The following is a 27,688-nucleotide window of genomic DNA, read 5'->3' as shown; positions in this document are numbered from 1 at the left end:
CCCAGAGCAGTGCCCCGACCCCCAGCCAGCCTGCGTTGCTCCAGGACTTTGACTCTCAGACCTGCACACAGTCTCCGTTTCCCAAGATTGAATCATTATTTAAAAAACTGTATAGAAATCACCACTCTCCCATCATTCAGTGCGTCTGGGCCAGCCTCTGGCCCGGCCCTGGGCCCCTCGCCCAGCTCCGGCCTCAGCAGAACCGCTTCTCCTCCCACACGTACAGCTTCCCCGCAGGCACCTTCCGGAAAAACAGGCTGTTGCCTCGGCTCATGTTCCCCTGCACGGAGAGGAGAGGAGACGGCTGTCAGGCTGCCCTGCCCTGGGCAGCTTCCCTCTGCCTGTCACCCAGGCCCAAGTCTGCCAAGTCCCCCCACCAGCCCTTCTACCCACACAGCAGGGCCAGAGCTTCCCAGCCCTTTTATAACCTCCACCCTGAGATGTCATCAGGAGGAGGGAGAAAACTTGTTCACTGTAGCCTCTAAGGATAGAACAAAAAGCAATGGGCTTAAACTGCAGCAAGGGAGGTTTAGGTTGGACATTAGGAAAAAGTTCCTAACTGTCAGGGTGGTTAAACACTGGAATAAATTGCCTAGGGAGGTTGTGGAATCTCCATCTCTGGAGATATTTAAGAGTAGGTTAGATAAATGTCTCTCAGGGATGGTCTAGACAGTATTTGGTCCTGCCATGAGGGCAGGGGACTGGACTCGATGACCTCTCGAGGTCCCTTCCAGTCCTAGAGTCTATGAGTGCCAGGCACGGCTGCCCCACACATGGCATCACTGCACTATGGGGCCGGGGCGAGGCCAGGACATACCTCCTTAAGCAGCTGGCTCCAACAGTCTAACCAGGAGGAGTAGTTGGGTGCATATGGGGGGAGGCCACCAGCCAGCCTGCAAGAGAGGAGGGGGGGGGGAGGAAGTAGCACTGAGCGGTGTCCCATGTGCCCCCCACTCCCTCGCATGGGGAGTGGGCCACAAGCCCTGCTCCAAGCCTGCAAATGCAGCTCAAACTGTGCCCCACCAAGGCCTCTCCAGCAGCCAGTCACCCAGGGGGCAGCAGCTGGGTCATCCCCTGCTGGCCACCACAGCCTCTTCCCAGAGCCCTCCCTGGCCTCCCGAGCACCACTTCCTGTCTGAGCCCTTCTGGGCTATGCAGTGTTAACTGGACAGAGCTGCCTGGCTCAGGCCAGGTCCTAGGATCCCCAGCTGCCCCCTGTCCACTCCCCCATGGCCAGAGCTTCCTGCCCCTGCCCCCAGCACTACAGCAGGGCAGATAGGCTGCTCTCCTGGTGCCTTTCTCCTGGGGACAGAGCTGATGTTGTCTAGTGAGATGGCCAAGGGCCGCAGCAATATTCCCAGGAGGCCGGGGGGAAGGCTGATTCGGGAGGGCAGATCTCCCCCCACCATCCTACCAAGTCCCAGCTGTACTGCAGGGCGGCAGGGACAGGCTGTCACACCCAAACACGCCCGGGTCTATTCTGGGAGGCTTCAACCCGTGATTTCGCTCCTGCCAAGCGTGACACGGGAGGGGAGGCGTTGCAGGGCCATGGCCAGGGAGCCCAAGAGGCTGCCAAGTGTCTGGGGAAGAGGGGAGCCACAGGAGCCTGCGTGAGGGGAAGGGGGCGAGCTACAAGCACAGCTGGGATGAGCTCCATGTCAGGCTGGGCAGAGCCCTCTTGCCTGCCAGTGCCAGCTGTTCGCATTCCACATCAGCAGCCAATGACAGCAGCTCCACTCCCCCTCCGAAGGGTTTCTCCCCAGCACCCGAGGGGCCGGAACATCGTCATCCCAGAGCAAACCCTATAGGATGTGGCGAGGAGATGCTGCTTCTCGCTGCCTCCTGTACAGGACCCACTGCATCCCCTGCTCCTCAGAGCTGGGGCAGACACCCTTGCGTCGCAGGGAAAGGGTGCAGCTGGCTCAGGCCGGCGTGCGGGGCACTCACCCACAGTTGTTGATGGCCATCAGGTTGGAAACAAGCACAAAGGGGTATGTCAGCATACTGGCGAAGAACTGCAGGCATGAGAGACGGGCCAGTTAGCAGGGCAGGGCGCTGGCTCCGCAGCCATGCCCGGAGGCCCCCCAGCTCCAAGGGGCACAAGGAATGGAGAGGGAGGGCATCTCCGTGGGGCAGAGACCATCTGTGCAGCTCCCGGCACAGCAGGGCACTGCTGCAGTCTTCTCCATGTGCTGGGACCCTGGCACTCACTGACTTACTCCTGGGCGAGGAGGTCTTTGTCCTTCCCTGCCCAGGTCACCAGAGAGCACCTGGTGTGAGCCAGGCAGCAGTGCCTGCTCAGGACAGGTATGGGCTGGAGGGGCAGGGCAGTGGGAGGGGGCCGGCTGGGCAGAGCACCTGGGGTGAGGCCAGGCCAAGGTGCACTAGAGGGTGGAGTGCTCACCCACCATGCAGCACCAGCTAGTGATTTAGACTCACGTAAGGGCACCAGCCTAACACCCCATGGTTCCCTCAAACTGGCCCCTCCCACCCCAGGGCAGCTCTGCGGGGCTACCTCCCCACACCCCTGAGAGGAGAGTAGGGGTTACACACGCACTCCAGTGACAGCCTGTGAGTAGCTCTTCATCTCGCTGATGGCGGAGACCTGGAGAGGGAGGGAAACGCATTGAACAAGGAAACCCGAACCCTGCCACAGCCCGGTCCCTCCATCCCCAGACACAGGGGGCTGCCTCTGCCCCGATTTCCCACACCGAGCCTGCACAGTGGGCTCCACCAGGGCCTGAAACCCAAACTGCCCCCACGCGGGCCGTGGCCGTTGCTAGGATAGGCTCCCCGGCCAGGCGCTGGGCGAGTAGCACACAAAGCGGAGCACAGGTCGGGCCCAGCAGAGATGGGACCTTCCCAAGCTGAGCGGGTCACCCCCACAGCCCTCCCGAACTCTATTTGTGTGCAGGCCCTACACCCTGGGCAGCCATCAGCACAATGCTGCAGAAGCCTACCCCGTTCTCCAGTGCATAGGTATTGATGAGGTAGGCCAGCATGTTACAGAGCCACAGCGACAGCACGTCACCCAGCAGCCGGGGAACGAGCCCCCTGAAAGAAACACAGCAGGTGAGTGAGCACGGGGTGCCCCCCGCGCCCAGGCTGGCAGGAGCCCCCGCCAGCATAAGGGGCAGCCCCTCTCTTGCAGAGATGAGCTGGGCCCCGCCCCACAATCCAAGGCAGCTCTCTCCCCCGTGCAGCACGTGGGGGCTGCGGCACAGCGAGATTCAGGGACTTGCTCCCTCACAGGGAGCCCGTGGCAGAGTGAACCCAGGTGTCTGAGTCGCAGGCTAGCACCCTAACTTCCTTGCCAGCAGAGGGGAGATTGGGAGACCTCTGGGATGTGATGCAGGGCCCAGAAACAGCACAGTGGCCAGTGGTGGAGCTGGGATGAGAATTCACAGCCCCTTCCCGAGTCATAGGGTGGAGCTGGGCCAGAAGAGTCCCTGCTGCCCTCCCTGACAAGCTGGATGGGCCCTCATGTCCCAAGGGCACCCACCCCCATTGCCACCCCTGCCTCCCAAGGGTGCCCTCCCCGTTCCCACCCCCACAGGGCACACACACCCGCCTCCCAGGGGCTCCCACTCCCCGTTCCCACCCCTGCCTCCCAGGGGCTCCCACTCCCCGTTCCCACCCCTGCCTCCCAGGGGCTCCCACTCCCCGTTCCCACCCCCGCAGGGTGCACACACCCGCCTCCCAGGGGCTCCCATTGCCTCCTGGCCACAGGACTCACGCAAAGAAGCCCAGGATGCCCTCTTCCCGGTAGATGGTGACGAAGGGGCTGAAGATGCCACTGGGCCGACGGAAGAGAGGAGAGGGACGCTGTCACATGTGGCTCCCCGAGGGAAGGGACTACGGGTTAGCAAGTCCTCAACTGCCCCCTGCCAGCCACCCACGTGCCAACTCCCCTCCGCCCCCCAGACCACACCAAATACCCACTGCCCCGGCAGCGCCTGCAGGACACCCGGTCCCGACCCCTCTCACCGTGCCCTTACCTGTACTTGGTTTCCCTGCCAATGAACTGCACCATGCATCTCAGCGTGATCACTGTGGGCAGAGCCAGATACAGCAGGGTCAGCGTGGGGGAGCCGTGCTGCACCCCCACCGCCCCACTCCTGTGGGGTCAGACACGGAGCCTTTGCCCTCTGAACTCAGGGCATCAGCATGGGCTCACAGGCCCCAGCAGCCAAGGATTAACAGGCTGATTCAGCCAGGTGCCTCCTGGCCGCGGGGCAGAGCTCTGCTGAGGAATGGCTGGGCCTTGAATTGTACCCATCCCATTACCTCACCTCTGGTTTCTGTGGGTGGATCCCATGGAGCAGGGCTGGGCGAGAGCCCCACCCCCACAGCGCCGGGTACCTACCGTGGAAGGGATGGGTGACGAGTGTCGCGGCAGAACGAGCAACCATCTCTCGGGAGGTCTGGAACAGACACGGTCCATTAGGGCTCAGCCTGGGCACGTGTGCGGCTGACAGGCGTGGCATGGGGGCGGTGGGAGAGAGGTGGCAGAAGACGGGGCAGTGGGGGGCAGGTGGAAATGCTGGGAGGAGCCGCTCAGGGGGCAGCTGAGTCTCAGCGTTCCCAGGCTGCATGAGATGGAAGGTGCCAGGAGCCAGCGCCTCACAGCTCACATGCCACTCTGCCACTGGCCATGCTGCTGGCCAAAATCAGCACAGCCCTGCAGCTTGGCCCACTGGCGACTGGATGCCTAGCACTGGGGGCAAGCCCGGGCCTCCGCCCCACACAGCCAGATGCACCTGGAGTGCAGCAGGAGGCAGTGCCTGAAGGACATCAGGCTGCCACACCGTGCCCTGCTGATGAAATGTGGCGTGTGGGGCATGCGCATGTGCCAAGAGGCTGCAGGAAAGGAGGGAAGGGGAGTGATGCCATGGTGTGGGGGTGGAGAGAGGTACAAAGCAATGGACACCCCAGGGAGCAGGTGCAGCCAGGACCCTGCCAAGGGGGAAGTGCTAGGAGATGACTCGCTGGGCCGGGAGGAGAAGGGAGGGCTCTAGCAGGGGGAGATGGGGATGCACAGTGACCCTGGCAGGCCAGACGCCAGCTCTAGCCCAGGCTGCAGGTGTTAGCTGAGAATGGATAATCTCCTAGCTGGAGCCCAGACCAGGTCACCTGTCTGGCAGTTGCGCTCAAGATAGGGATTCGCCTTTTAAGGCTTAAGCAGAAGTCTAGGACTGGAAGGGACCTCGAGAAGTCACCTAGTCCAGTCCCCTGCACTCATGGCCGGACTAAGTATTATCTAGAACATCTCTGACAGGTGTTTGGCCAACCTGCTCTTAAAAATCTCCAACGATGGAGCTGCCACAACCTCACCAGGCAATTTATTCCAGTGCTTAACCAGTTAGGAAGTTTTTCCTAATGTCCAACCTAAGCCTCCCTTGCTGCAATTTAAGCCCATTGCTTCTTGTTCTGGCCTCAGCGGTTAAGAACCTCCTGGTAACAACTTTTTATGTACTTGAAAACTTATGTCCCCCCTCAGTCTTCTCTTTTCCAGGCTAAACAAACCGAATGTTTTCAATCTTCCCTGATAGGTCATGTTTTCTAGATCTTTCATCATTTTTGTTGCTCATCTCTGGACTTTCTCCAATTTGTCCACATCTTTCCTGAAATGTGGCACCCAGAATTGGACACAATACTCCAGTTGAGGCCTAATCAGCGCGGAGTAGAGCAGAATTACTTCTCTCGTCTTGCTAACAACACTCCTGCTAATACATCCCAGAAGGATGTTTGCTTTTTTTGCAACAGTGTTACTCTGTTGACTCATATTTAGCTTGTGATCCACTATGACCCCCAGATCCCTTTCCGCAGTTCTCCTTCCTAGGCAGTCATTTCCCACTTTGTACGTGTGCAACTGATTGTTCCTTTCTAAGTGGAGTATTTTGCATTTGTCCTTATTGAATTTCAACCTATTTACTTCAGACCACTTCTCCAGATCATTTTGAATTATAATCCGATCCTCCAAAGCATTTTCAACCCCTCCCAGCTTGGTATCGTCAGCAAACTTCATAAGTGTATTCTCTATGCCATTATCTAAATCACTGAAGATACTGAACAGAACCAGACCCAAAACAGATCCCTGCAGGACCCCACTTGTTATGCCCTTCCAGCATGACTGTGAACCACTGTGAACTACTCTCTGGGATCAGTTTTCCAACCAGTTATGCACCCACCTTATAGTAAGTAGCTCCATCTAGGTTGCATTTCCCTAGTTTGTTTATGAGAAGGTCATGAGAAACAGTATCAGAAGCTTTACTAAAAATCAAGATATACCACATCTGCCATTTCCCCCCATCCACAAGGCTTGTTACCCTGTCAAAGAAACCTATCAGGCTGGTTTGACACGATTTGTTCTTGACAAATCAGTGAAGTTACTTATCACCTTATTTTCATCTAGATGTTTGCAAACTGATTGCTTAATTATTTGCTCCATTATCTTTCCAGGTACAGAAGTTAAGCTGACTGGTCTGGAATTCCCTGGGTTTTCCTTATTCTCTTTTTATAGATTGGCCCCGTGTTTGCCCTTTTCCAGTCTTCCATGACTTTCCAAAGATAATTGCTAATGGCTCAGATATCTCCTCAGTCAGCTCCTTGAGTATTCTAGGATGCATTTCATCAGGCCCTGGTGACTTGAAGACATCTACGTTGTCTAAGTGATTTTTAACTTGTTCTTTCCCTAATTTTAGCTTCTGATCCTACCTCATTTTCACTGGCATTCACTATGTTAGACGTCCAATTGCCACCAATCTTCTTCGTGAAATCCGAAACAAAGAAGTCATTAAGCACCTCTGCCATTTCCACATTTTCTGTTATGTTTTTCCCCCTTCATTGCGTAATGGGCCTACTCTGTCCTTGGTCTTCCTCTTGCTTCTAATGTATTTGTAGAATGTTTTCTTGTTACACTTTATGTCTCTAGCTAGTTTGATCTCGCGTTGTGCCTTGGCCTTTCTAATTCTGTCCCTACACACTTGTGTTATTTGTTTATTTTCATCCTTTGTAATTTGACCTAGTCTCCACTTTTTGTAGGACTCTTTTTTTTGAGTTTCAGATTATTGAAGATCTCCTGGTTAAACCAGGGTGGTCTCTTGCCACACTTCCTAGCTTTCCTACACGGTGGGATAGTTTGCTCTTGTGCCCTTAATAATGTCCGTTTAAAAAACTGCCATCTATCTTCAACTGGTTTTTCTCCTTACACTTGCTTCGCATGGGATCTTACCTACCAACTCCCTGAGTTTGCTGAAGTCGCCTTCTTGAAATCCATTGTCTTTATTGTGCTGTTCTCCCTCCTACCATTCCTTAGAATCATGATCTATCATTTCATGATCACTTTCACTCAAGCTCAAATTCTCAACCACTTGCTCCCTATTTGTCAAAATCAAATCTAAATCCCTCAGCAGCGTTCTCCACCTTCTGAAATAAAAAATTGTCTCCAATAATTCCAAGAACTTGTTGGATAATGTGTCATTTTCCCAACAGATGTCTGAGTAGTTGATGTCTTCCCATTACCACCAAGTCCTGTGCTTTGGATGATTTTGTTAGTTTAAAAGAAGCCTCATCCACCTCTTCTTCCTCGTTAGGTGGTCTGTAGTAGACCCCTACACCATGACATCACCCTTGTTTTTTACCCCTTTTATCCTTACCCAGAAACTTTCTGCAAGTCTGTCTCCCATTTCCATCTCAACCTCAGTCCAAGTGTCTACATTTTTAATATATAAGGCAACACCTCCTCCCTTTTTTCCCCTGCCTGTACTTCCTGAGGAATCTGTACCCTTCTATACCAATATTCCAATCATGCGTATTATCCCACCAAGTCTCTGTGATGCCAACTATGTCATAACTGTGTTTATTTACTAGCATTTTGAGTTCTTCCTGATTATTCCTCATGCTTCTTGCATTAATATACAGACATCTAAGATACTGATTTGACACCCCACGGCACCCCAGTTCTGTCTTGCCTCTCCCTTATCCCTGCTATAACAGCCCATGTTCCTCCCAAATGCAGTGTTTAGACTCTATAGAACGCTTGGCTGGGCTGCCTGCGTTCATCTCACTTGTAGTGTCTGTATTCCAGGCCGCAAGGAAATAGGTATATTTTGCTTTAGAACTCTGAAAATGTTTGACCTGAATTTGTGAGCTCAGGCCCGGGAATTGTCCCCCACCCAACCGCAAGGACTAGCAAAATCAGATGAGCCATCAAAGAGCACCACCATACACACGACTGGTTAATGGCCCTATTGCACCTGGGAAACGCTAGGTGCAAGGAAGCTTGTCCTGTGGGCTTGGGAGCTGAATGAAGGAAATAAGAAAGCCCCAGACAAATTTCCCCCTTTTTTGGCTGTTTGAACTCTGAAGGGCCAGGGACTCTAAACTGAAGCCAGAGATCCCCAGGGGCTGCCTCCTGGGTCTGCCTGGAAAGACACTTTGAATTGTCTCTCACTACAACTCTGTCACTTTTGGGATTCAGACGGTAACTCATTGGTGGGTATGTTTGCTTGCTTTAACCTGTACAAAACTCTCATTCCTTTTCCCTAGTTAATAAACCTTTAGCTAGATTATTACAGGACTGGCTACACCTGTCTTTGGTGTAAGACCCAGGGTGCTGAGTGATCTGGGGTAAGTGACTGGTCCCTTGGGACTGAAAGCAACCTGAATGTGATGTGATTTTTGGAGTAAGTGACCATGTATCACTAAGTCCAGTTTGTTTGCATGGCAAGACAGGCTGAAGAGTGTACAGGGACTGTCTGTGACTCCATGGTCAGACAGTTGCAGGGATCCAGCAGCTCACAATTGATGAAATCTAATTCCAGCACATGCTCCCAGCCTGGGGTCGCTGCCCCCTTTCTGACAGTCTGCCTTGAGGTAGGCACTCCCAGGCATGAGCCCTCCAGACAGCATGACACACTTCACCCCAGAGGGATCCAGCTCCAGCAATGGAGGATCTGCGAGCCCCACACGCTGCCCTGGCCATTAAGTTCCCTTGGGCGTGGGCCTTCACTCACCTCCTTGATGACCTGCTCTAGCGAGGACAGGGGCTCCTTGAGGCTGGACCCAGGCTCCTGGGGAGAAGGAGTGAGAGAGGTTCAGGTAGGAGAGCTCCCCGCTACCCCCCACTCCCCGAATGACACTGCCCCATCCTACAGAGCCAGGATGGAGATCAGCAGGGCCAGCCTTGGTCCCCTTTGTTATTCGATATTCCCAGTGCAGTAGCACCTAAAAGCGAGCCAGGCCCAGCCTGCAGCTCGCTGGGCCCATATACCCAGGCCACTGCCCCGACCCCTTTCTTCCCTGAACTCACCAGGCTTTGCATGAGTGGACCTCTCCCAACCCCCTGTGCTCCTGAGAAGGCATGTTCCTACCATCTCCCCTCTCCCTAGGGCAAGGCAGACCTTGGAGAGGTATCTACAAGGGAAAGGACCCAGAAACCAGCTCCGACATACCTCCTCCTGGTCAGCTTCCTGGTACCGCTAAGGAACAAGGGGACAGGGTTAGCACAACAAAGGCCACTGGGGTATGGAGGCCTCGTTGGGCCCAGGCAGCCAGGGAGGGGCACGCAAGCATCAGGGCTTCGCTGCCCCCACATTCAGGCTGCAGCTGCCTGGGTAGGCTGGGATGGGACAGAATGCTATGGGGACTGACAGCAAGTGGCCTCCAACACTCCCACAGGGCAGACAGCCCCGGGGCCCATTAGAAATCACAGCGAGCCCTGAGAGAGGAGCCGACACCCTGTTGGGCCAGAACTCAGCCCTCTGGACGTCACCTCTCTGTGGAGCAAGAGCACAAGGTACCCCCTTTGGACCTGGAAAAGTCCAACCGCCCCCTATGAATTACCCAACCCCTCCAGGGTGGGCCAGCTGCGGAAAGGCAGACAGCTGCTCGCGAGGGGTTTGCTACGACCTTCCAGCCCCGCCCGGCGTACCTGTAACACCTGACTGTGCACGATGGTGCCGATGGCGCCTGAGCAGAGTCTGGGAGCCAAACCTTTGAAGAGCCCGGCTCTTCCATCTATCTTCATAATGTGCTTAGCTGCGAAACACCACAAACGTGAGGGGTGCCTACTCCACGACCCCAGCCTATAAAGCCTGTTTTAAAGGACGTTCCCTTGCTGTGCGATTAAAGAAACATGAGTTGTTCCTTCACGCATAACTGCCAGGCCCTTCCCCTCCCTGTGAGCCCTCAGAGAGGCAGGCTTCCAGCACTGGGGCTACAAGAGTCATGGTCACATCCTCTGTGGGCCAACCACAAAGGGGACTTGACACACGCTTTGCCAGCTGGGTGCACAGCAGCAGAACTCTGGAGATCAGGAATCCAGGAGGCAGCATATGACTTTGCGATACGCTAACCAAGGTACATATGTTTGGCACATTCATTCTGCTAGGTAGTGGGTCTGCAATGTGAGAGACCAGGGCTCTAGTCCCAGCTCTTCATGAAATGACTTTGTGCAGGTTTGCGATCAATGCCTTTGTTAGAGAGAGGGCTAATGCTTGTCCGCCTGCTAGGGATGGGGTACGGGATCGTGGTTAGTGATGAGAGCTGTGAAGTGCATGGAAATACAGACAGCAGTGAGTAGAAGTGAGATTTGAACTCCTGGTCCCCTGGTTCCCAGCTCAGTGCACTCTCTCCAGGGTGACAAGGTATCTGGAGGTGAAGTCAGACCCCTTTTCTCAGGACACACCAGCTTTGGTGGCACAGCCCAAGGGTGGGATCCCCCCAGGAAATCCAGAACAGCAGAGAGGTCTGGCCTCACCCCCCAGGCACAGAGGGCTCCCCCATCTTCACACCAGTCACTACAACCCCCGCCCTTTGCGGCTTCCTTTCCTGTCCTATCCCCAAATCCACATGCATGCCACAGACAGGGACTCACCATACGCAAAGAGCCCCGGCAGCTGGTAAACCTGTCGCCCAAACAAATTCCTGCCCAGGGTCGGCGGAAGCGGCTCATATCCCACCTTCAAAACAAACAAACAGTCTGCAGCAATCTGCCCATGGGCCGTAACAAAGCCTGGTGATTTTCTGGTGCCTCCTTCTGGCCCGGGACTGTCAGTGCCCTGCTGCTAATTGAAGGGTTCAGAAGCCAAAGATGCTATATTTAGAGGTGGACCCAAATGCCTCCACAGTTCGCCAGTGGGAGGGATCCAGCTCAGCCTGCGGGTTAACCCTTTGTCAGCAAGACACAGGGAACCGCGAGCCCGGGTGGCTGCTCTTTAGAATTGCACAGAAGAGTCCCAAATACATTCAATTATTTTCCCCCAAAGAAAATTAAGGACCAAGCCTGAATTAAATCATCTCCCATCTCTGGACAATACCCTTCCCCAACATTCCCCCTCCCTGGCCCGCTTCCTCCAGCGCACAGCACATCACCCTCGTTCATTCCATCTTCCCAGAGTAGGTGGCAAGACCCGGTATCTGTGAAGAGCCCTGCACACATCTGGAGCTCTCCCTTATCATCCTTGGTATCCACACACTCCAGACACCAGATTAGATATAAAGCTGTTGAGTGTGGGGCGCCTGCCAGACAGTCCAGAGCCAGTCGGCATGACCCTGACAAGCACAGGTCATTCCCAGCAATCTGGTTTGCAAGCAGCTCTGCTGACCTCCCAGCTGCTCCTTCTGGTTACAAATGAGTTTCGCTTTACAACAATTTCAAGGGGTTTCACCACTGACACTTGCATGCCCTGCAGATCTAGAGTGAGATGCCTCCATCATGCCACTGTCTGGGAGTACAAGGGACCGCCCTGGGGGCTCAAGGGTTAAATGCTCTCCCCCTCCCCCGGAACGTGGCCTCTTTCCAGCCAATGATGGCCACAAGTGGGCTCCTACACTGGGCTAAGAGCTGACAGCCAGCCAGCAACACCAGGTAAAGCAGAAGGGAGCTGGGCAGTTCTACGGAGCACAGGACTGGAGGAGAGCGCCGCAGAAAGACAGCCAGCCACTCTGGGCATCAGACCGTTTAGGCTCCCCCAAAGCAGATGCCCATGGACCCAATGAAATTTGCTATGTGGCTCATGCTGGTGACCTTGTTGTCACAGTCTGCCCACGAGGCTCAATGCAGCAGGCGAGGGAGACGCAGCCTTCTGGAGCTGGGTCTCACTCTGTGGTGTTACCGGCAGAGACTGCAGACCCCGCTGTTCGCTCTCAACCTGTACGGGTGCTACTGTGGAACCGGGGGCTCCGGGACACCCCTAGACGCAGTGGACCAGTGTTGCTTCCTCCATGACTGCTGCTACCGCCACGCCAGGGTCTCCTTAGAGTGCCGGGGGAGAGTGAAGTGGCAGCCCTATGAGTTTGCGTGTAGCCAGTCGGGGACAGAGTGCCGCTCTCAGAGCGTCTGCGGCAGGATGGCCTGTGAGTGCGACAGGCAGTTTGCAGAGTGTCTCACGGCAGCAAAGCCCAGGAAGAGGCATTTCTTCTACAACAGGCGAGAGCTATGTGCTGGTCCCAAAGGCTCCTGCCCGGTCACGTTCCCCAACAAGGCCGAAATCCTGCACCGGAGAAAGACGCCTTCCCCACCCCCTCCGGGTGCTGGTTCTTCGAGCAAGGGCTCTGCGCTGGGAGCCAGGGGCAGAAACCCCTCCCTGTGACTGAGCGGATTCTGCTTCATGGGGAGGTGCGAAGATCTCCTGGCCCCTGGATTTCGGTGCCTCTCTCAGTAAATTGTTTCAGTAACCGCTGGGTGCGCTCTCCGTGGTCTGAGCAAACCGGGGTACGGGGGGGCAGGACAGAGTCAGGGTGGGTTCAAAGGGGGGGCAAGGTGCCGGGGGGGGGCACTTATGGACCCTGCCTGGGTACTTGGGGAGCGGTGGTTCTCGCACTCCAGGCTCCGTACAGGAGGCAGCTGCGGGGAGCTCAGACCTGGGTCCCACAGCAGCGCAAGGCCCCGGGCCGCTGCACGGACACCCCGGCCGGCCGGGAGCGCAGAGGGCGGGGCCTTGCCTGTGCCGGGGGCGGGGCCCTGCCTGTGCCGGGGGCGGGGCCGGAGAGCCAGGCCCCGCCCCCGCCGACCGACTGCTCGGACTCTGACCCCCCCGAGCCGCAGCGCCGCTCTGGGGCCACCCACGGGCCGCGGGGGGGGGGGCGCGCGGGGTCCCGGGCCGCTCTCACCTGCACCAGCACCTTGACGTACATGAGCGGCTGCGAGAGCGCGGTGAGGCCGGAGCCCAGCAGCACCTGCGAGGCCGAGTCCGCCATGCTGCGCCGGGCCGGGTACGTCACCGCGCCGCCCCCACGTGACCGGCACCGAAACGGGCACAGGGCGGGACTGCCCTCCCGGGAACTTCCGGGTACCTTTCCTTCCACTTCCGGTGCCCCGCCCCGTCGGCCATCGTCATTTCCTGTTTTCTTAACTGGTCCAATTGGGGCTTTGGGAGGCGGGGCGGAGCCCTCGGGCTGACAGGGGGTTGGCTCCCCTGGGGGCGGGGCGGGGCGGGGCGCGGCGCGGTTGCCGGGTGGCCGGGGTTGGAAAAGGGGCCTGGCGGCTCCGGTCGGCAAGTCCGGTGGGAGGCGCAGCGGGGCCAAGGCACGTCCCCGCCCCCAGCTCCTGGGCAGAGGCGCGGCCAGGGGGCTCTGCGCCACGCGCAGCTCTCATTGGTCAGGGACCGCGGCCAATGGGAGCTGCAGGGGCGGTGCCTGCGGGCGGGGCAGTGCCCAGAGCCCCCTGGCTGCACCTCCACGTTACGGGGGGGACCTGCCCTCTGCTTCCCGGAGCTGGTCGAGGTAAGCGCTGCCCAGAGCCTGCACCCCGACCCCCTCCTGCACCCCGACCCCCCCCTCACCCTCCGAACCCCTCAGCCTGGATCCTGCTCCTGCACCCCAAACCCCTCAGCCCCAGCCCCACACCAGAGCCAGCACCCCAAGCTGGAGCTCTTACCCCTCCACATCCAGCCCAGAGCCCCCTCCTGCACCCCAAACCCCTCAGCCCCAGCCTGGATCCTGCTCCTGCACCCCAAACCCCTCAGCCCCAGCCCCACACCAGAGCCAGCAGCCCAGGCTGGAGCCCTTACCCCTCCACATCCAGCCCAGAGCCCCCTCCTGCACCCCAAACCCCTCAGCCCCAGCCCCACACCAGAGCCAGCAGCCCAAGCTGGAGCCCTTACCGCTCCATATTCCAGCCCCCAACCCAGAGCCCCCTCCTGTACCCCAAACCTCTCATCCCCAGCCCTACCCCAGAGTCAGCAGCCCCCAGTTACAGCCTCACCCCCTCAGAGAAGGGGTGGGGCAGGGCCAGGGGTGGGGCAAGGGTGTTCAGTTCTGTGCAAGTAGGAAGTTGGCAATCCTACTCACTGTGTCTGAGCAACAGACAGGCGCTACCCAATGACACCAGGAGTCCTGGTTCCAGCCCCCTGCTCTAACCACTAACTCCCACTCCCCTCTCAGAGCTAGGGATAAAGCCAAAACTTCCTGATCCCCAACTTTCTACTGCCCTCTAGCCAACGGTTGTATAAACAAAACCTGTGTCATGTCCCTCTCCAGTGGCCAGGTCACATAACCACTAACAATGTCTCCTTCAGCTTGGGGGAGGGTCCCTACGGGGGCATGAGAAGGTCGCTGGTTCCCTCCTGACTGGTGACCCACTGGAGGCACGGGATGGAATTTCTCTTGCGCCAATCTTCTTTTGAATCTGGCTTATTTAATTCACACACTGAGGAAAAGATCCTTGTAACCAGGCATTTTAGTGCAAGGCTGTCCCGCTCCTCCCATGATGCCATGGTTCGTGTAACACGTGGGCAGGTTTGCAGGCTGAGAGGGAAGGCTGCAGAGTCAAAACCTCCGGAATCAGCAATTGCCACAGTTAAGGTTTCCTGAACAACCTTAACTTTGTGCACTTGACCATGTACATTACGACACCATCCTTTAAGTGCATGATCATATCCTAATTTTACCTACATGAGTCACCAGCCGGGTTTGAACTCAGAGGGAATCTGTATGGAAATTGCAGTAAGTTGAATACTGAAGACCAGACCCGGTGGTCTCCTTGCTCCCACCCCAGTGCACCTTCCCCAAGGCTGCAGGGTACATTGACAGTGACCTGTCCCCTCCCCACAGAACTATGGACAAGCTGCATGTGTGATAAAGTGGGTTTTTCCCCTTGTTATGTTGTATGTGAGTCACCAATGCCCAGGTGGTGGGAATAAGGGTGTGAGACCCTTGGGGCAGGTGAGGCTGCTCCAGCTGCCTGCATAAAAGTGATGGCTGATGCCCTTCCTAACCTGAGAACCAGGAGGGAGGTGCGACCAGTTGTCACAGAATCACAACCCTGATGGCCTGGAATTGCTCTGTATGACTCCCCTCAGGGCATGCTGTCCAAAGCAAGAAACCGTCTCGGCTATGGCCTTCCTGGGTCTGACCCCGGAGCATTCAGCATCCCTGTCTGTGCACTTCCTGCAACGGGTCCACCTGGTCGGGACCCCTGGGGAAGCCAGAGGGCCCTGCACTCCCACGTTGCACTCAGCAGTGACTCTCAGCCAACGTGTAAAACAGAAGGTTTATTAGTTGACAGGAACACAGCATAGAACAGGACTTGTTAGCATGGAAATCAGTGACTTTCAGCCAAGTCCATCTTGGGGGAGTCCCGGGCCTGGTGCCCTAGTGCTGCCAAGTCTCAAAACATAACAAAGCTGCTCTGCCTTTCACAGCAAGCCCAGAACAAGTCAATCCTATTTCATAGGCACAGCCCCACCAACAACCAAGCCCAGAACAAGCCAATCCCATTTCAGAGGCACCGCCCCCTGCCAACAACCAAGCCCAGAACAAGCCAATTGCCACCCCATCACCATCACCCCAGCCATCACCATCACCACCCTTCTGGCCTCCCCGCCAGCTGTCACCCCTCCGGCCAACCTGTCAGCAGCAGGACCATAATATCCAAGTCATGCACCTCTCCAGCGCCTGGGCTATGGAGTTCCTGGCCGCCAGCAGGACTTTTTCCCCACACCGGGATCTGCAGGAACCCCTTTGGCCTGGTGGATCACAAAGAGCTGAGCCAGGAAATGAAGTGCAAACCACAGGAGATCAGCGAGGTTGAGCAGAGGTGGGCAGCTGGATCTCCGACACATCTGTTTCCCCTCCTACAGTGTTTGTCTTGCTTCCCAAGCAAAGTGTTACCTGGTTGAATCTCCCTCCTGAATCTCAGGTTAGGAAGGGCATCAGCTATCACTTATGTGCAGGTGCAGGCAGACGGAGCAGCCTCACCTGCCCCCGAGCGTCTCGGCAAAAGTCACACACACTTACTCCCACCACCTGGGTATTGGTGAACTGAGGTACACACAGTGTTCCTGCAAAACAATAACACTCACATAGACTCACGTACAACATAATAAGGGGAAAAACCCACTTCATCACAGCATGACACTTGGCCAGGCTGACGGTCCCAGGGTCTTCTCGATGTTGCAGGGACCTCTGCGTACTTTGGCCATGCTAGATGGGATCTGCAGATTAGAGACAATGTGTGAGAGACGCAGGAAGATATAAGGTATCGTCGGCTTCCTGTAATTGCAGACCCTGGCTCAATGCCTTATTCGGGGCTGGGTGGAGCTGGGCACTGGGGTGTTGGTGGCAGCACTGAGGGGCCCCTTGCTGCCCCATCATGGCATCTGTTCTCACCGTCCTCTTCCCCGCTGAGTATTGGAGACAGCTAGGGCGTGAGTCCGGAAGGGTGGGGAGCGGATCTGAGACCGGGATGTGTGCCCACAGAGGGAATCTGACACCAGGGCTTGTGTCGGGGGGGATCTGAGGCCAGGTCATGTGCCCATGAGGGATATCTGAGACCAGGGCTTGTGTCCATGGGGGTGTGTGATGTTGCACTCAATATGTTTTATGGAAATATGCTGAGTGTGAATATGATGTAACTGGAATATGCTTTATGCAAAAGGTCTCTTATAAGGTATCGTCACAAAGGTGATAACCTACTGAATATATTCCTCCTATTTGTATGCATGTATCGTTCTTGGATCTGAAGCTAGAAATATGAAGCATAACTCAGAATCCTATTGTAATTATGCAAAGTGTGGCTTAGAATCTTGATGGCTCCCATTGATTAGGACAATTGGTTGTGAATGGGTTTATTTACCTGCAAGCCTTCCTGTGTAGGTGTGGGCCAGCCCACGGGTAATGAAGAATGAGATCTCACAGGGACATATGACCATGTCACATGATACTGGAATCCGTCTTAAATCTGGTACTTTTCCATTTAGAAGGAGGGGTGGGGACCCAGAGAGACAAAAGATTCCTGCCTTGTGCCAAAGCTAGAAAAGTGGATGGAGCAGGACAGAGAGGGCAGCCAATCATGTGAAAACCCTTAGTTAACACCTAAGATGTCTGCTGGAACTAACGAGGGCTGTACCAGGGGAAAGGATTGGGCCCAGACTAGGAAGGAGTCTAGTCTGTGAAAGCAGCTTGTTGGAACATCTATGAGGGTGAGATTTACCTGTATTCAGTTTCTTAGGGCTTGTCTACATCAGAAAGTTGCAGCGCTGGTGAGGGAGTTACAGCGCTGCAACTTAGGAGGTGTACACATCTGCAGGGCATCACCAGCGCTGCAACTCCCTGTTTGCAGCGCTGGCCGTACTCCCGTTTTGTCTCGGGTGTAGAGGATCCAGCGCTGGTGATCCAGCGCTGGTAATCAAGTATAGACACTTACCAGCGCTTTTCTTGACCTCTGTGGAATAAGCAGGTATCCCAGCATACCTGAGGAAGCCTCTGGTAATCAAGCTGGTCTCCTTCCCCGGCTTGCTCTCGCGTTCCCCGAACCCCGAGCAAGCAGGTCTCCTTCCCTGAGGTTTGCTGGGTGGTTCCGGGAACGCGAGAGCAAACCGCGGCGAAGCTGGTCTCCTTTCCCGGTTTGCTCTCTCGTTCCCCGAACCCCCGAGCAAGCAGGTCTCCTTCCCTGCGGTTTGCAGGGTGGTTCGGGGAACGAGAGAGCAAACCGCGGCGAAGCTGGTCTCCTTTCCCGGTTTGCTCTCTCGTTCCCCGAACCCCCGAGCAAGCAGGTCTCCTTCCCTGCGGTTTGCAGGGTGGTTCGGGGAACGCGAGAGCAAACTGTGGCGAAGCTGGTCTCCTTTCCCGGTTTGCTCTCTCATTCCCCGAACCCCCGAGCATGCAGGTCTCCTTCCCTGCGGTTTGCAGGGTGGTTCGGGGAACGCGAGAGCAAACCGCGGCGAAGCTGGTCTCCTTTCCCGGTTTGCTCTCGCGTTCCCCGAACCCCCCTTGAAGCCGCCCAACAGCGCTGCAGTGTGGCCACATCTAACACCACTTGCAGCGCTGGTTGCTGTAAGTGTGGCCACTCTGCAGCGCTGGCCCTATACAGCTGTACTAATACAGCTGTAACAACCAGCGCTGCAAAATTGTAGATGTAGACATGGCCTTAATGTATTAGGCTTAGACTTTTGTGTTTTTGTTTTATTTTGCTTTGTGACTTACTTTGTTCTGTCTGTTATTACTTGAAAGCACTTAAATCCTACTTTTTATACTTAATAAAATCACATTTGTTTATTAATTAACCCAGAGTAAGTGATTAATACCTGGGGGAGCAAACAGCTGTGCATTTCTCTCTCTCAGTGATATAGAGGGAGAACAATTTATGAATTTACCCTGTATAAGCTTTATACAGAGTAAAATGGTTTTATTTGGGGTTTGGATCCCATTGGGAGCTGGGTGTCTGGGTGCTGGAGTTAGGTAACCTGCAGAGATGATTTCACTTACAGCCTGCAGCTTTGGGGGTGTGGCCCAGACCCTGGGTCTGTGTTGCGGTGGGGTTGTGTGTCTGGCTCAACAAGGCAGGGTGCTGGAAGTCCCAAGCTGGCAGGGAAAACTGGCTCAGAGGTAATTTCAGCACATCAGGTGACAGTCCCAAGGGGGTTCTCTGTGACCAAACCTGTCACAGTGGCATAATGGAGCAGGTTCTGTGCACAGCTCAATGCTTTGAGACACTGGCAGTGATTTTAAGTGTGGTGGCTGGAGAACAGACAAAGTGGTTACTGGTTGGTTATTTTCTGTTCTGCTTATTTTGGGAAAGGGAAGTAGGAACATAAGAACAGGAAAATGAGTGAAAGCAGTGAAGCGATTGCAAAGTTGGAGCTTTTTAGGCTTCAGGTTGCAGAAAAGGAGAGATTATTGCAACTGAAAGAACTGGAGAGAACAGAAAAAGAGTCACCCAGGGAGGAGGCCACACACAGAAGGGTTATGGAAGCCCAGAGGTTAACACAGCAAGCTGCTCGGGAGGAGAAGGAAAGAGAGAGGCAGCAAGCCCTGGAGTTAAAAGACAAAGAAATTGAGGCCCAGAGACAAGCCCAAATTGTGATCCAGAAACATGAACTGGCTGTAATGGAGTGGAAGAGACAAAACCCTTCAGCAGCTGGCTCCACTTCCCCAAAAATCTACAAATGGGCGCGGTTATGTCCATCATATGATGAATCCAGTGATATTGCCGAATATTTCATCACCTTTGAGAGACTGTGCACTCTCCATGCAATTCCTGAGGATTAAAAAATTACTACTTTGGTTGCAGAATTCACTGGGAGAGCTCTGGACATATTCAATAAGATGTTTATTGCTGATGCTTCAAACTATGGTAAATTTAAGGAACTGGTTTTGAAACAGTTCCACATTACACCTGAATCCTACAGGGTAAAATTCAGGAGTTTTAAGAGGGGATCTGGATTACGTAATGTGGCCCATGTAAATGAAATGAGAGATTTGTTAGACAAGTGAGTGAGGGGAAAAGGTATTACAAGCTTTGAAGAAATGTGTGATTTGGTTACTCAGGAACAGTTCCTGAATATGGGCAGTGATGTAAAACAGTATTTGTGGGACAAAAAGGTGGATGCAGTAGATGAATTAGCTGAGTTTGCAGAGTCTTATGAGCAATCACAAGCTGCAATTAAACATAAACCACTGGCAGAGGGGTACAAGGTTGGTGGAAAGCAGAATCACCATTTTACCTTTGGGGAAAAAGGAGGCTGGGCACTCACTTCTCCATTCCCTCGTTACTCGTCCCAAGTCTCCTGTGCAAGCAGAGGAGCCCAGAAGGTGCTATCATTGTAAGTCCACTGAGCACCTGAGGAATAAGTGGCCTGGGCTGAGTGGGAACAGGCTGCTTGATGATGATGCTTCTCAGGGCACAGGGGTATCCCAGGTTACTGCCTCTTACCACAAAGGATTTGTAAAGGTTGCTTCTACACAACCAAGCAGTGAGCATATGCATGCTATTAAGCTTAATGGTAAAATGCTCCAAAGTTGGAGGGATACTGGTGCAGAAATTTCTGTGGTCAGGAGGAACCTGATCCATGAGAAGGATTTGTTACCAGAAAAAGTGGGAGGTTACAAAGTCCTTGTACCTTTAGCTAACTGGTGATTTGCAGGCTAAACTAACAGTTGCAGCAGTGGCACACAATTTTGCACCATTTCTACTGGGGAATGTTTTTTTAATGTGGCAGAATCTCTCCCAGGATTTGTTAGCAGCAAGAAGGAATCTTGTGCTGAAAGCCCCAGAGGGGAGGGTGAAGTCACATGGACTGCTGGGGGAAAAGGAGAGTGTCTCTATAATTCCTCACTAGCAGTGGGAAATGGGCCGTTTGGCGCAGGGATGGTCAAGGCCAATTCCTGTAGCCCCAGGGCTCAAGGCAGGTGTCCACAGGGGAGATCTGAGACCAGGGTGTGTCTCCATGTGATTGGGATCTGAGATCACAGAGTGTGCTGCCCATGGGGGGGAGGGGGTCTGAGACCAAGCCGTGTGCCCATGGGGGGTGGATCTGAGGCGGGGGTAAGATGGATTTATTTGGGATTTGGACCCCATTGGGAGCTCGGCATCTGACTGTTGGAGACAGGAGCACTTCTTAAGCTGTTTTTAGTTGAGCCTGCAGTTTGTAGGACGTGGTTCAGACCTGGGTCTGTCTTTGTAGCAGGCTAGTATGTCTGGCACAACCAGGCTGGGTTCTGAAGTCCCAGGCTGGCAGGGAAAGCAGAGGCAGAGATAGTCTCAGCACATCAGTTGGCAGTGCCCAAGGGGTCTCTGTGATCTCAACCCATCACAGCCCCCTCCCGCACCCTGAACCCCTCATTTCTGGCCCCACTCCAGAGTCTGCACCCCCAGCTGGAGCCCACACCCCCCTGTCCCAGTCCAGTGAATGTGAGGGTGTGATAGGGCCTCAGAGAAGGGTGGAGCAGGGGCAGGACCTCGGGGAAAGGGGCAGGGCAAGGGTGTTTGGTTTTGTGCAATTAAAAAGTTGACAAACCTAACGGGGATCAGAGTCACTGGGGGAGGGGGTGGCTCCCCAGTAGCCCTGGCTGGGGAGGAGAAGACAGAATGACATGGGGGGGCCAGTTCCCCTGTAGCTCTGACTAAGTGTGGGGGGAGGCAGAGTGATGTGGGGGGCTGGGTCCCCTGTATCCCTGGCTGGATAGGTGGGGGAGGGGCTGCCTTTCGCTGCAGCCAGTCCCCCTGCCCCTGATGCTTTGTGCACATCAGCCCCTGCTGCGATTCATGTAGCTTCTCTCTTAGCACAGAGGATCCATCACACCCGGTGGGATCCCCCAGCTGCTCTGCCCTGAGGTGGCTGCTTCCACTTCAGTGTCTCAGTTGCCTGCTGCACCCCCACCAGCCCCTCATGCCTGGGCTAATGGGACTCCTGGCTCCCATGTGTCCTCAGCTGCCCAAGGGGAGGGCAGGGCCTGGAAGCCCTCTCCTTCCTTGGGGGGCACAGCCCCTGGCTTTTAACAGCCAGCTGTAACTGTGGGGGTCCCTGCGACCCCGCCAAGCTCAGCCTTGGCCAGGCCCAGCCACAGGGGCCTGGGTTGCTGTGAGGCAGGTTCTGTTTATTTTCGTAGCACCCACGTTCCTGGAGGCTCCGTGTCAGAGGCGCCTCTGCCGGGTGACGCCCCATCCCCACCCCCACAGCTCCTGCCGTTTTGTCTAGGCAGTTCCTTGCTTTCTCAAGAGCTCAAATTTGGAAGCTCTTGCTCCCCAAGGTCTGTGGGAGGGGAGAGGCCAGTTCCTGGGCATTCACCGCAGCTGCAGGTGGGCAGCCTCTCATGGCCCTTAGGTGTGTGGGAAGGGGCATCTTCCTCGGCCACTTCCCTTTCCTCCACCTTAGGGGGGCACAGTCCTGCTCCTTGTGAGTCCTGCAATGCCTCCCACACGGCCAGCAGGGGGATGGGGGGCCCCATCTGTGCACTGTCAGAGGCGCTTTGGAGGCCAGTTAGGGTGACCAGACAGCAACTATGAAAAATCAGGACAGGAGGTGGGGGGTAATAGGCACCTATATAAGACAAAGCCCCAAATATTGGGACTGTCCCTATAATATCAGGACGTCTGGTCACCCTAAGGCCAATTGCCCCTTCTCCACACAGCCCTGAGAAGAGCCCAGCTTGAGGCTGTCTGCAAGAATGACCAGCCTGCAGTGACCTCCGGACTCTTTAATGAATGTACCTGACCAGGTTACTGCTGGCTACCAGGCCTGCCCTGGCCCTGCTGAAATAACACCCTGCTCCTGGTTTCTCCGGGGACGTTTTGGCTTTGACTTGAGCTGCCCCGGCTGCCTCGCTGCAGCATCACTTTGAGAAAGCACAGGAGATATTTTAGTAATCAGGGCTGCCCGATGGCACCATGCCACGTGCCCCTGGTCACCCGTAGCTGTGTGCAGTGTGGTGGGTGGGAGTGGAGAGGAAGAACTGTGAGTCAGAGGCCTGGCCTTGGAGGTGGCAGAACAGGGAATGGGGGGACCAAGGCCATAGTGCTGATGGGCTGGGCCAGGTGGAGCCAACACCCCACGGAAGACAGGGCCAGGGCAGCGAGTGACAAACGCAGCCAGTCGGTGCTGAGGCCGTGGGCTGACAGCTGCCCTCCCAGCCTGTGGGCTGTTAACAGCCGTGTGCATGTTACTTGCTGCAGGCCAGCCGGCTTGGGTTCTGTGCCAACACAAGGAAAGGCCAGGGTGCAATGCTCGTGGCGCAGTCGGCCTGCACTCTGAACAGCCATCCCACCCACTGGAGCCGTGAGCAGCCTGTGGGCTCCCCTGCCCACCGCCGGCAGCTCTCGGAGCCAGTCATCAGAGGGGTCCTGCCCCCGCTGCTCTTCACAGCCCCTTTCAGGGAGGGAGCCCGGCTGACTGTTCCAAAGCCCTTTAATGAGCCTGCCAATGCAGCCGAGCAGGAGGGAGGGGGCTCTGGCAGGGAGAGCCCCAGCCCTGCAGCCCCTTACTGGGGCCAGGAGGGGCTCTTGTGTCTCTCTAGCTCTGCGCAGGGGGGCTGGAACGCCAGCAGGCTCCACGTCACTTGTCTAGGAGGCAGAAGGTGCTGCGATTGGCTCCGCTTCAGCGTGTGGGGTCCAACGGGCGCTCTCCGGCCAGGGAGCTGGGGTCTCGGGAAGAGGTTTCTGCTCAGCAGTAGAGTCACAGCGGGCTGCTCGGGGCCCCACCACACGGACCTAAGGGACAGACCTGGCTGGTCTCACTCAGGCCTTGGGGCTACCTGGCTGCTGGGTCTGAGCCCATCCTCTGCCATATTCCCCACCTCCGTCCCACCCCATCAACCTCTTACCTTTCTCCTTTCCCTGTAAGCTGCTCTCTCTCCAGTCCCTTGTGCCCCCTCCCATCTGGGTGCTCACCCCAAGCCTCTCGCCAGCTCCATCATGCCCCTACTTCCTTCCCTCCAAGGACTGCTGTCCCCATTCCCTCCGGCCTCCCACAAGCTCCCTTGCCACCCCATCCCCTGCCTCATTTCCCAGACAACTCCAGGGCTCTGCCCATCCCTGCCCCATTCCCTTTCCACCCTGGGTCGCTATCTCTCCATCAGATTCGCTCTTCCCACAGCCCCTGGGGCCAGTGTCTCCCCAACACTCCCCCGCTCCCAGGAAGACCCTGTGGTGTCCGTGTCACTGTCACAGGCCGGGCAATGGCCCTTCCCAGCCCTGTCCAGCTGTTACCTGGCAATGCTGCTGAGCCGGAGGGAAGGGGCTCCTGTGGGGAGAGCCCCATCCCTCTGGAGATAGCGGGGCAGAGAGTGAGCACCTCCTGGAGCAGGAAGCTGAGGCTCAGAGGGGAAGTGCCTCAGTCGAGGCCGACCCTCTTCCCCTGCAATGTGGCTCCGTGGGGAAGTGTAATGAGCTGTTCTGTGCTCATACCACTGAACGCTGCCTCTCCACTCCCCCCTTACACTGGTGCATCGGGGGGGTCCCCATTCCCACTGTGGGCTGCAGAGGTAGGAGGCAGATCAGAGCCATCAGTCACAGTGGGAGGGCTCAGCCCCCCCTTCCCAGAAAGCTCCCCAGGGAGAAGGGTCCCTAGCCTAACCCAGGGCTGCCTCAGGCAGGGCTCCCCCAGATTTCACCCATTAGAGCACAGGTCAGCAGGTGGTGCTGCAAGATCACCCCCACTGGCATGGCAGCCTGGTCTAGGAGTCACTGGGATCCCTACAGTTACAGCTGGCTGTTAAAAGCCCTGGGCTGTTTATTCTACAATCCACACACATGCTCAGATTGTCTTGAAAGCTGCCATGCCCACTTAGGAGTCGGGGTAGAGTTTGTGCTGCAAATTTGGGGTCATTTGGCTAAGGGGCTCCCAGGATCCAGCTCCCGCAAATGACCTGATTTTCTTAGGGTTTTGCATACGCCCACGGAAAACTGAAGCCCAGTATCCAGGGCACTTCGATCCCCTTCCCAGCTCCTGCTGGCTTACAGGGAAAACAGGTCCTTATCTGCACTGTGGCCACTGTTCTCCGAGGAGTGGGGCCAGACACGCATTCCACTCAGGTGGGCATGCCCAGTGCACCGAAGCCAGAGAACTCTGTGTAGCAATGCCCGTTGGGGTACTGCTGGCACCCTCAGGACCCCACCCCGCCACACCCCAGCCCCCGTCAGTTCCTTCGCACTGGCATTCGTTTGTCTGGAGACTCCGATGCAGAGGGACCCAAGGGCAGGTCGTGGAGTACACGACTGCACCCACCTCTCAAAGAACAACAGTTACTGTAAACGTAAGTAACCATTTCTTCTTCCAGTGGTTGCAGATGTGTAGTCCTCTAGTGTGACTTGCAAGCCATACTGGCTCGGCATCTATTTAAATAGTGACTGCAGAACTGCTCTTCCACAGCTCACTTCCACCCTAGAAGCAGTCCTGACCGTGTAGTTTGGTAAACCTGGGCACGGAAGACTCAATCGCAGCCCTGCATATATCTAATATGGGAACAACCCTGAGAAATGCCATCTGGTCTGCACAGGAGACAGCACGCCAGGGTGATAATCAAACTGGCTTAGTCCCATCCAGACAGCCAGGTTCATCTTACATCCAACATATGAAGGCGATGGTCATCTGCATTGGAGTGCAGTTAAGGAAAAATACAGGCAACTGAATAGTTTGGTTAAGGTGATGTGGTGAAACCACTTTAGACAAACATTTTGGATGTGGCCTTCAGGCTCTTCTATCTTTCACTAGCTGAGTGTCTAGAGGTCCTGCCATTAGGGCCTGAGTTTACTTGCCTTTCTCACTGATGTTATAGCAATAAGATAGATGTCTTTTGGCAAAGGAGGGACAGAGTACGGGTTGCTAGAGGGTCAAATAGCGGCCCTGTAAGGGCAGCAAGCACAGTGTTAAGTTTCTTTGTAGGTGGGAAGAGGCAAACAATACTTTGCAGGCATCTAACAAGCATGGGGTTGGAAAATACCGACTGCCCGTGGATCAGGGGATGAAACACTGAGATTTGTGCCAAGTTGACCCTCAATGGTTGAGAGCAGGCCCCATGGTTTACGATGTAACCAGTAACCTAAAATGTTCTGAATCCACGCTGCTGCCAATCGAATTCCCCGAGTCAGTGACAAACCCAAAAAGCGTTTCTACTTGGCCAAAGAGGCTGATCTAGTAGACAGCTTCGTACTATTAGCAGAACCTGTTGGACTGCCTCTGAACAGTTCTTTTCCACCTAATCTGACCATGCAGCATCCATACCATGAGATGCAAACTACCAAGACTTGGATGCCACACTGGCCCTGGTGTGGAGACAGTAGGTCCAGGAAGAGTGGAAGAGGCACAGGACAGTGGACCAATTGCCTGTGAAGGCCAGAGAACCCACATTGTCTTGGCCAGGCTGGTGCAATGAGTATCTGTTTGGCCTGATCCAGCTTCATTTTGAGAATGACCTGAGGGACAAGCAGAATTGGGGGAAGGCTGATCCCCCAATTCAGTTGAGGGCATTGGTCAGAGAACCTGGACTGTGACCTGCTCTGGAGTAAAACTGACAGCACTTCTTGTCTTTTGTTGCAAATAGGTTGATAGATGGAAAGCTCCAGTCCCTGAAGATGGACCTCAGGATGCTGCTCTTCACAAAGCACTCATGATTCTTGGAGAAATTCTTGCTGAGCTGATTGGCCAATTGATTCTGTGCACCTGGAACGTAGACAGCTGCAGTAATGTCTTTCTTGATGTAAAAGTGCCAAAACTTTATCACTTCCCAACAGAACTGATTGAAGTGGTTTGTTGAACTGGTTTGTTCACACACTATGTTGCAGTGGTATTGTCAAGATTTATATAAACAGACGTGCCCCTGATGTGAGAGAGAGAAAACCCGGCACACATTGTAAATCACTCAAAGTTCAAGGACCTTAATATATAATGATGCTTCCTGTTCTGTCCTCAAAGACTCCAAATGCACTCCCCAATCTATCGTCGAGGCATCAGTAACTATGGTCCTGGTCAGTAAAGGACAAGTGAAAAACTCTCTCACATACATTGTTCTGATCTGTCCACCGCTCTAACGACTGCAGGACCACTGGAGGCACTCAGACTAGGCTGTTGGACTAGACTGACAATGTGTGAGATAAACCAGTTTCAACAGGCACACTCTCACAGGTTGAACGACATAAGTATATGATGCCATGTAGCCTAGCAACCCCAAACATACATGAGCTGTGGTTGAGTAGTGAGATTTGAGGGACAGACATAGGTGACAAATTGTTTGAAACCACTTATGAGGGAGAAAGGCCCTTGAACTTGTAGAGTCTAGTAGGGCCCCAGTGAACTCAATTTTTTGGACTGGAAGTAATGTAGACTTTCCTTTGTTGAAGATGAGCCTAAGTTGATCGAAAAGAGACAGTCTGAATTGGACGTGATGGAGGACTTGGCGTTCAGACTTGCCCCTCACTAGCGAATTGTCCAGTAAGGGAAGCCCCAAATCCCCATTCTCCTGAGATGGGACATCACTCCAGTCATGCACTGGGTGAATACAGCCGGGACTGAGGACAGGCCAAAAAGGAATACAGTAGAACCTCAGAGTAACTAACACCTCAGGAATGGAGGTTGTTCGTAATGCTGAACAAAATGTTCTGGTTGTTCTTTCAAAAATTTACAAGTAAACATTCTTAATAGAGCTTCGAAACTTTACTATGCAGAAGAAAAATGCTGCTTTCCTTTTTTTTTTTTTAGTAGTTTACATTTAACACAGTACTGTGCCGTATTGGGTTTTCTTTTCTTTTTTGGTCTCTGCTGCTGCCTAATTGTGTACTTCCAGTTCCAAATGAGGGGTGTGGTTGACAGATCAGTTTGTAACTCTGGTGTTCATAATTCAGAGGTGCTACTATATAGCGTATTGATAATGTTGATCTGCCACTACAAATCTGAGGCACTTCCATTATCTTGGGGACACTTTTACATGGAAACAAGCGTCCTGAAAATGGAGGGCAGCAAACCTGTCACTA

At 54.9% G+C, this 27,688-nt stretch overlaps 3 protein-coding genes and 1 long non-coding RNA gene across 19 annotated transcripts in view; 2 read left to right on the top strand and 2 right to left on the bottom strand.

The window, feature by feature from the left end:
• Positions 1 to 76: 76 nt before the first annotated feature.
• On the bottom strand, positions 77 to 13,254 carry MTCH2 (mitochondrial carrier 2). Of its 4 annotated transcripts, none has more exons than XM_030562541.1 (13): positions 13,117 to 13,252; positions 10,880 to 10,964; positions 9,935 to 10,041; positions 9,456 to 9,482; positions 9,018 to 9,074; positions 4,367 to 4,424; positions 3,999 to 4,050; positions 3,737 to 3,796; positions 2,961 to 3,054; positions 2,558 to 2,605; positions 1,948 to 2,015; positions 818 to 893; positions 77 to 280 (listed from the first exon to the last, which is right to left on the bottom strand). In XM_030562541.1, the coding sequence occupies exons 1-13, from the start codon at positions 13,201 to 13,203 to the stop codon at positions 194 to 196; spliced, it is 906 nt and encodes a 301-aa protein (XP_030418401.1). In that variant the 5' UTR covers positions 13,204 to 13,252; the 3' UTR covers positions 77 to 193. The 4 variants fall into 4 exon arrangements, with proteins under 4 accessions (XP_030418401.1, XP_030418404.1, XP_030418402.1 ...); XM_030562544.1 differs by having other exon boundaries at positions 13,139 to 13,217; XM_030562542.1 differs by having other exon boundaries at positions 193 to 280; positions 2,554 to 2,605; positions 13,117 to 13,253.
• Positions 10,971 to 12,925, top strand: LOC115651470 (phospholipase A2, minor isoenzyme-like). Its single transcript, XM_030562556.1, has one exon. It carries the CDS (start codon positions 11,985 to 11,987, stop codon positions 12,594 to 12,596), a length of 612 nt encoding a protein of 203 aa, XP_030418416.1. The 5' UTR covers positions 10,971 to 11,984; the 3' UTR covers positions 12,597 to 12,925.
• Positions 13,255 to 13,634: 380 nt separating the features above from the next.
• On the top strand, positions 13,635 to 27,374 carry LOC115651502. The gene is made up of 2 exons (XR_004000372.1): positions 13,635 to 13,728; positions 26,263 to 27,374. It is a non-coding gene; the product is annotated as an uncharacterized LOC115651502 (long non-coding RNA).
• The window catches only part of AGBL2 (ATP/GTP binding protein like 2), a 43,771-nt gene continuing 39,194 nt past the window's right edge, over positions 23,112 to 27,688 (bottom strand). For 12 of the 13 annotated variants that reach the window (XM_030562337.1, XM_030562343.1, XM_030562334.1 and 9 more), the window contains one exon: positions 23,112 to 23,431. In XM_030562337.1, the coding sequence (XP_030418197.1) occupies positions 23,203 to 23,431 (229 nt within the window). In that variant the 3' untranslated portion in view covers positions 23,112 to 23,202. The remainder of the gene's footprint in view (positions 23,432 to 27,688) is intronic. The other variant, XM_030562336.1, reaches the window with a different exon arrangement.

The sequence above is a fragment of the Gopherus evgoodei genome, chromosome 4 (assembly GCF_007399415.2).
Source record: "Gopherus evgoodei ecotype Sinaloan lineage chromosome 4, rGopEvg1_v1.p, whole genome shotgun sequence".
In the NCBI taxonomy this organism is placed as follows: Eukaryota; Metazoa; Chordata; order Testudines; family Testudinidae; genus Gopherus; species Gopherus evgoodei.
The sequence above is the reverse complement of the archived record's forward strand: the minus strand, read 5'-3'. Positions and strand labels throughout refer to the sequence as shown.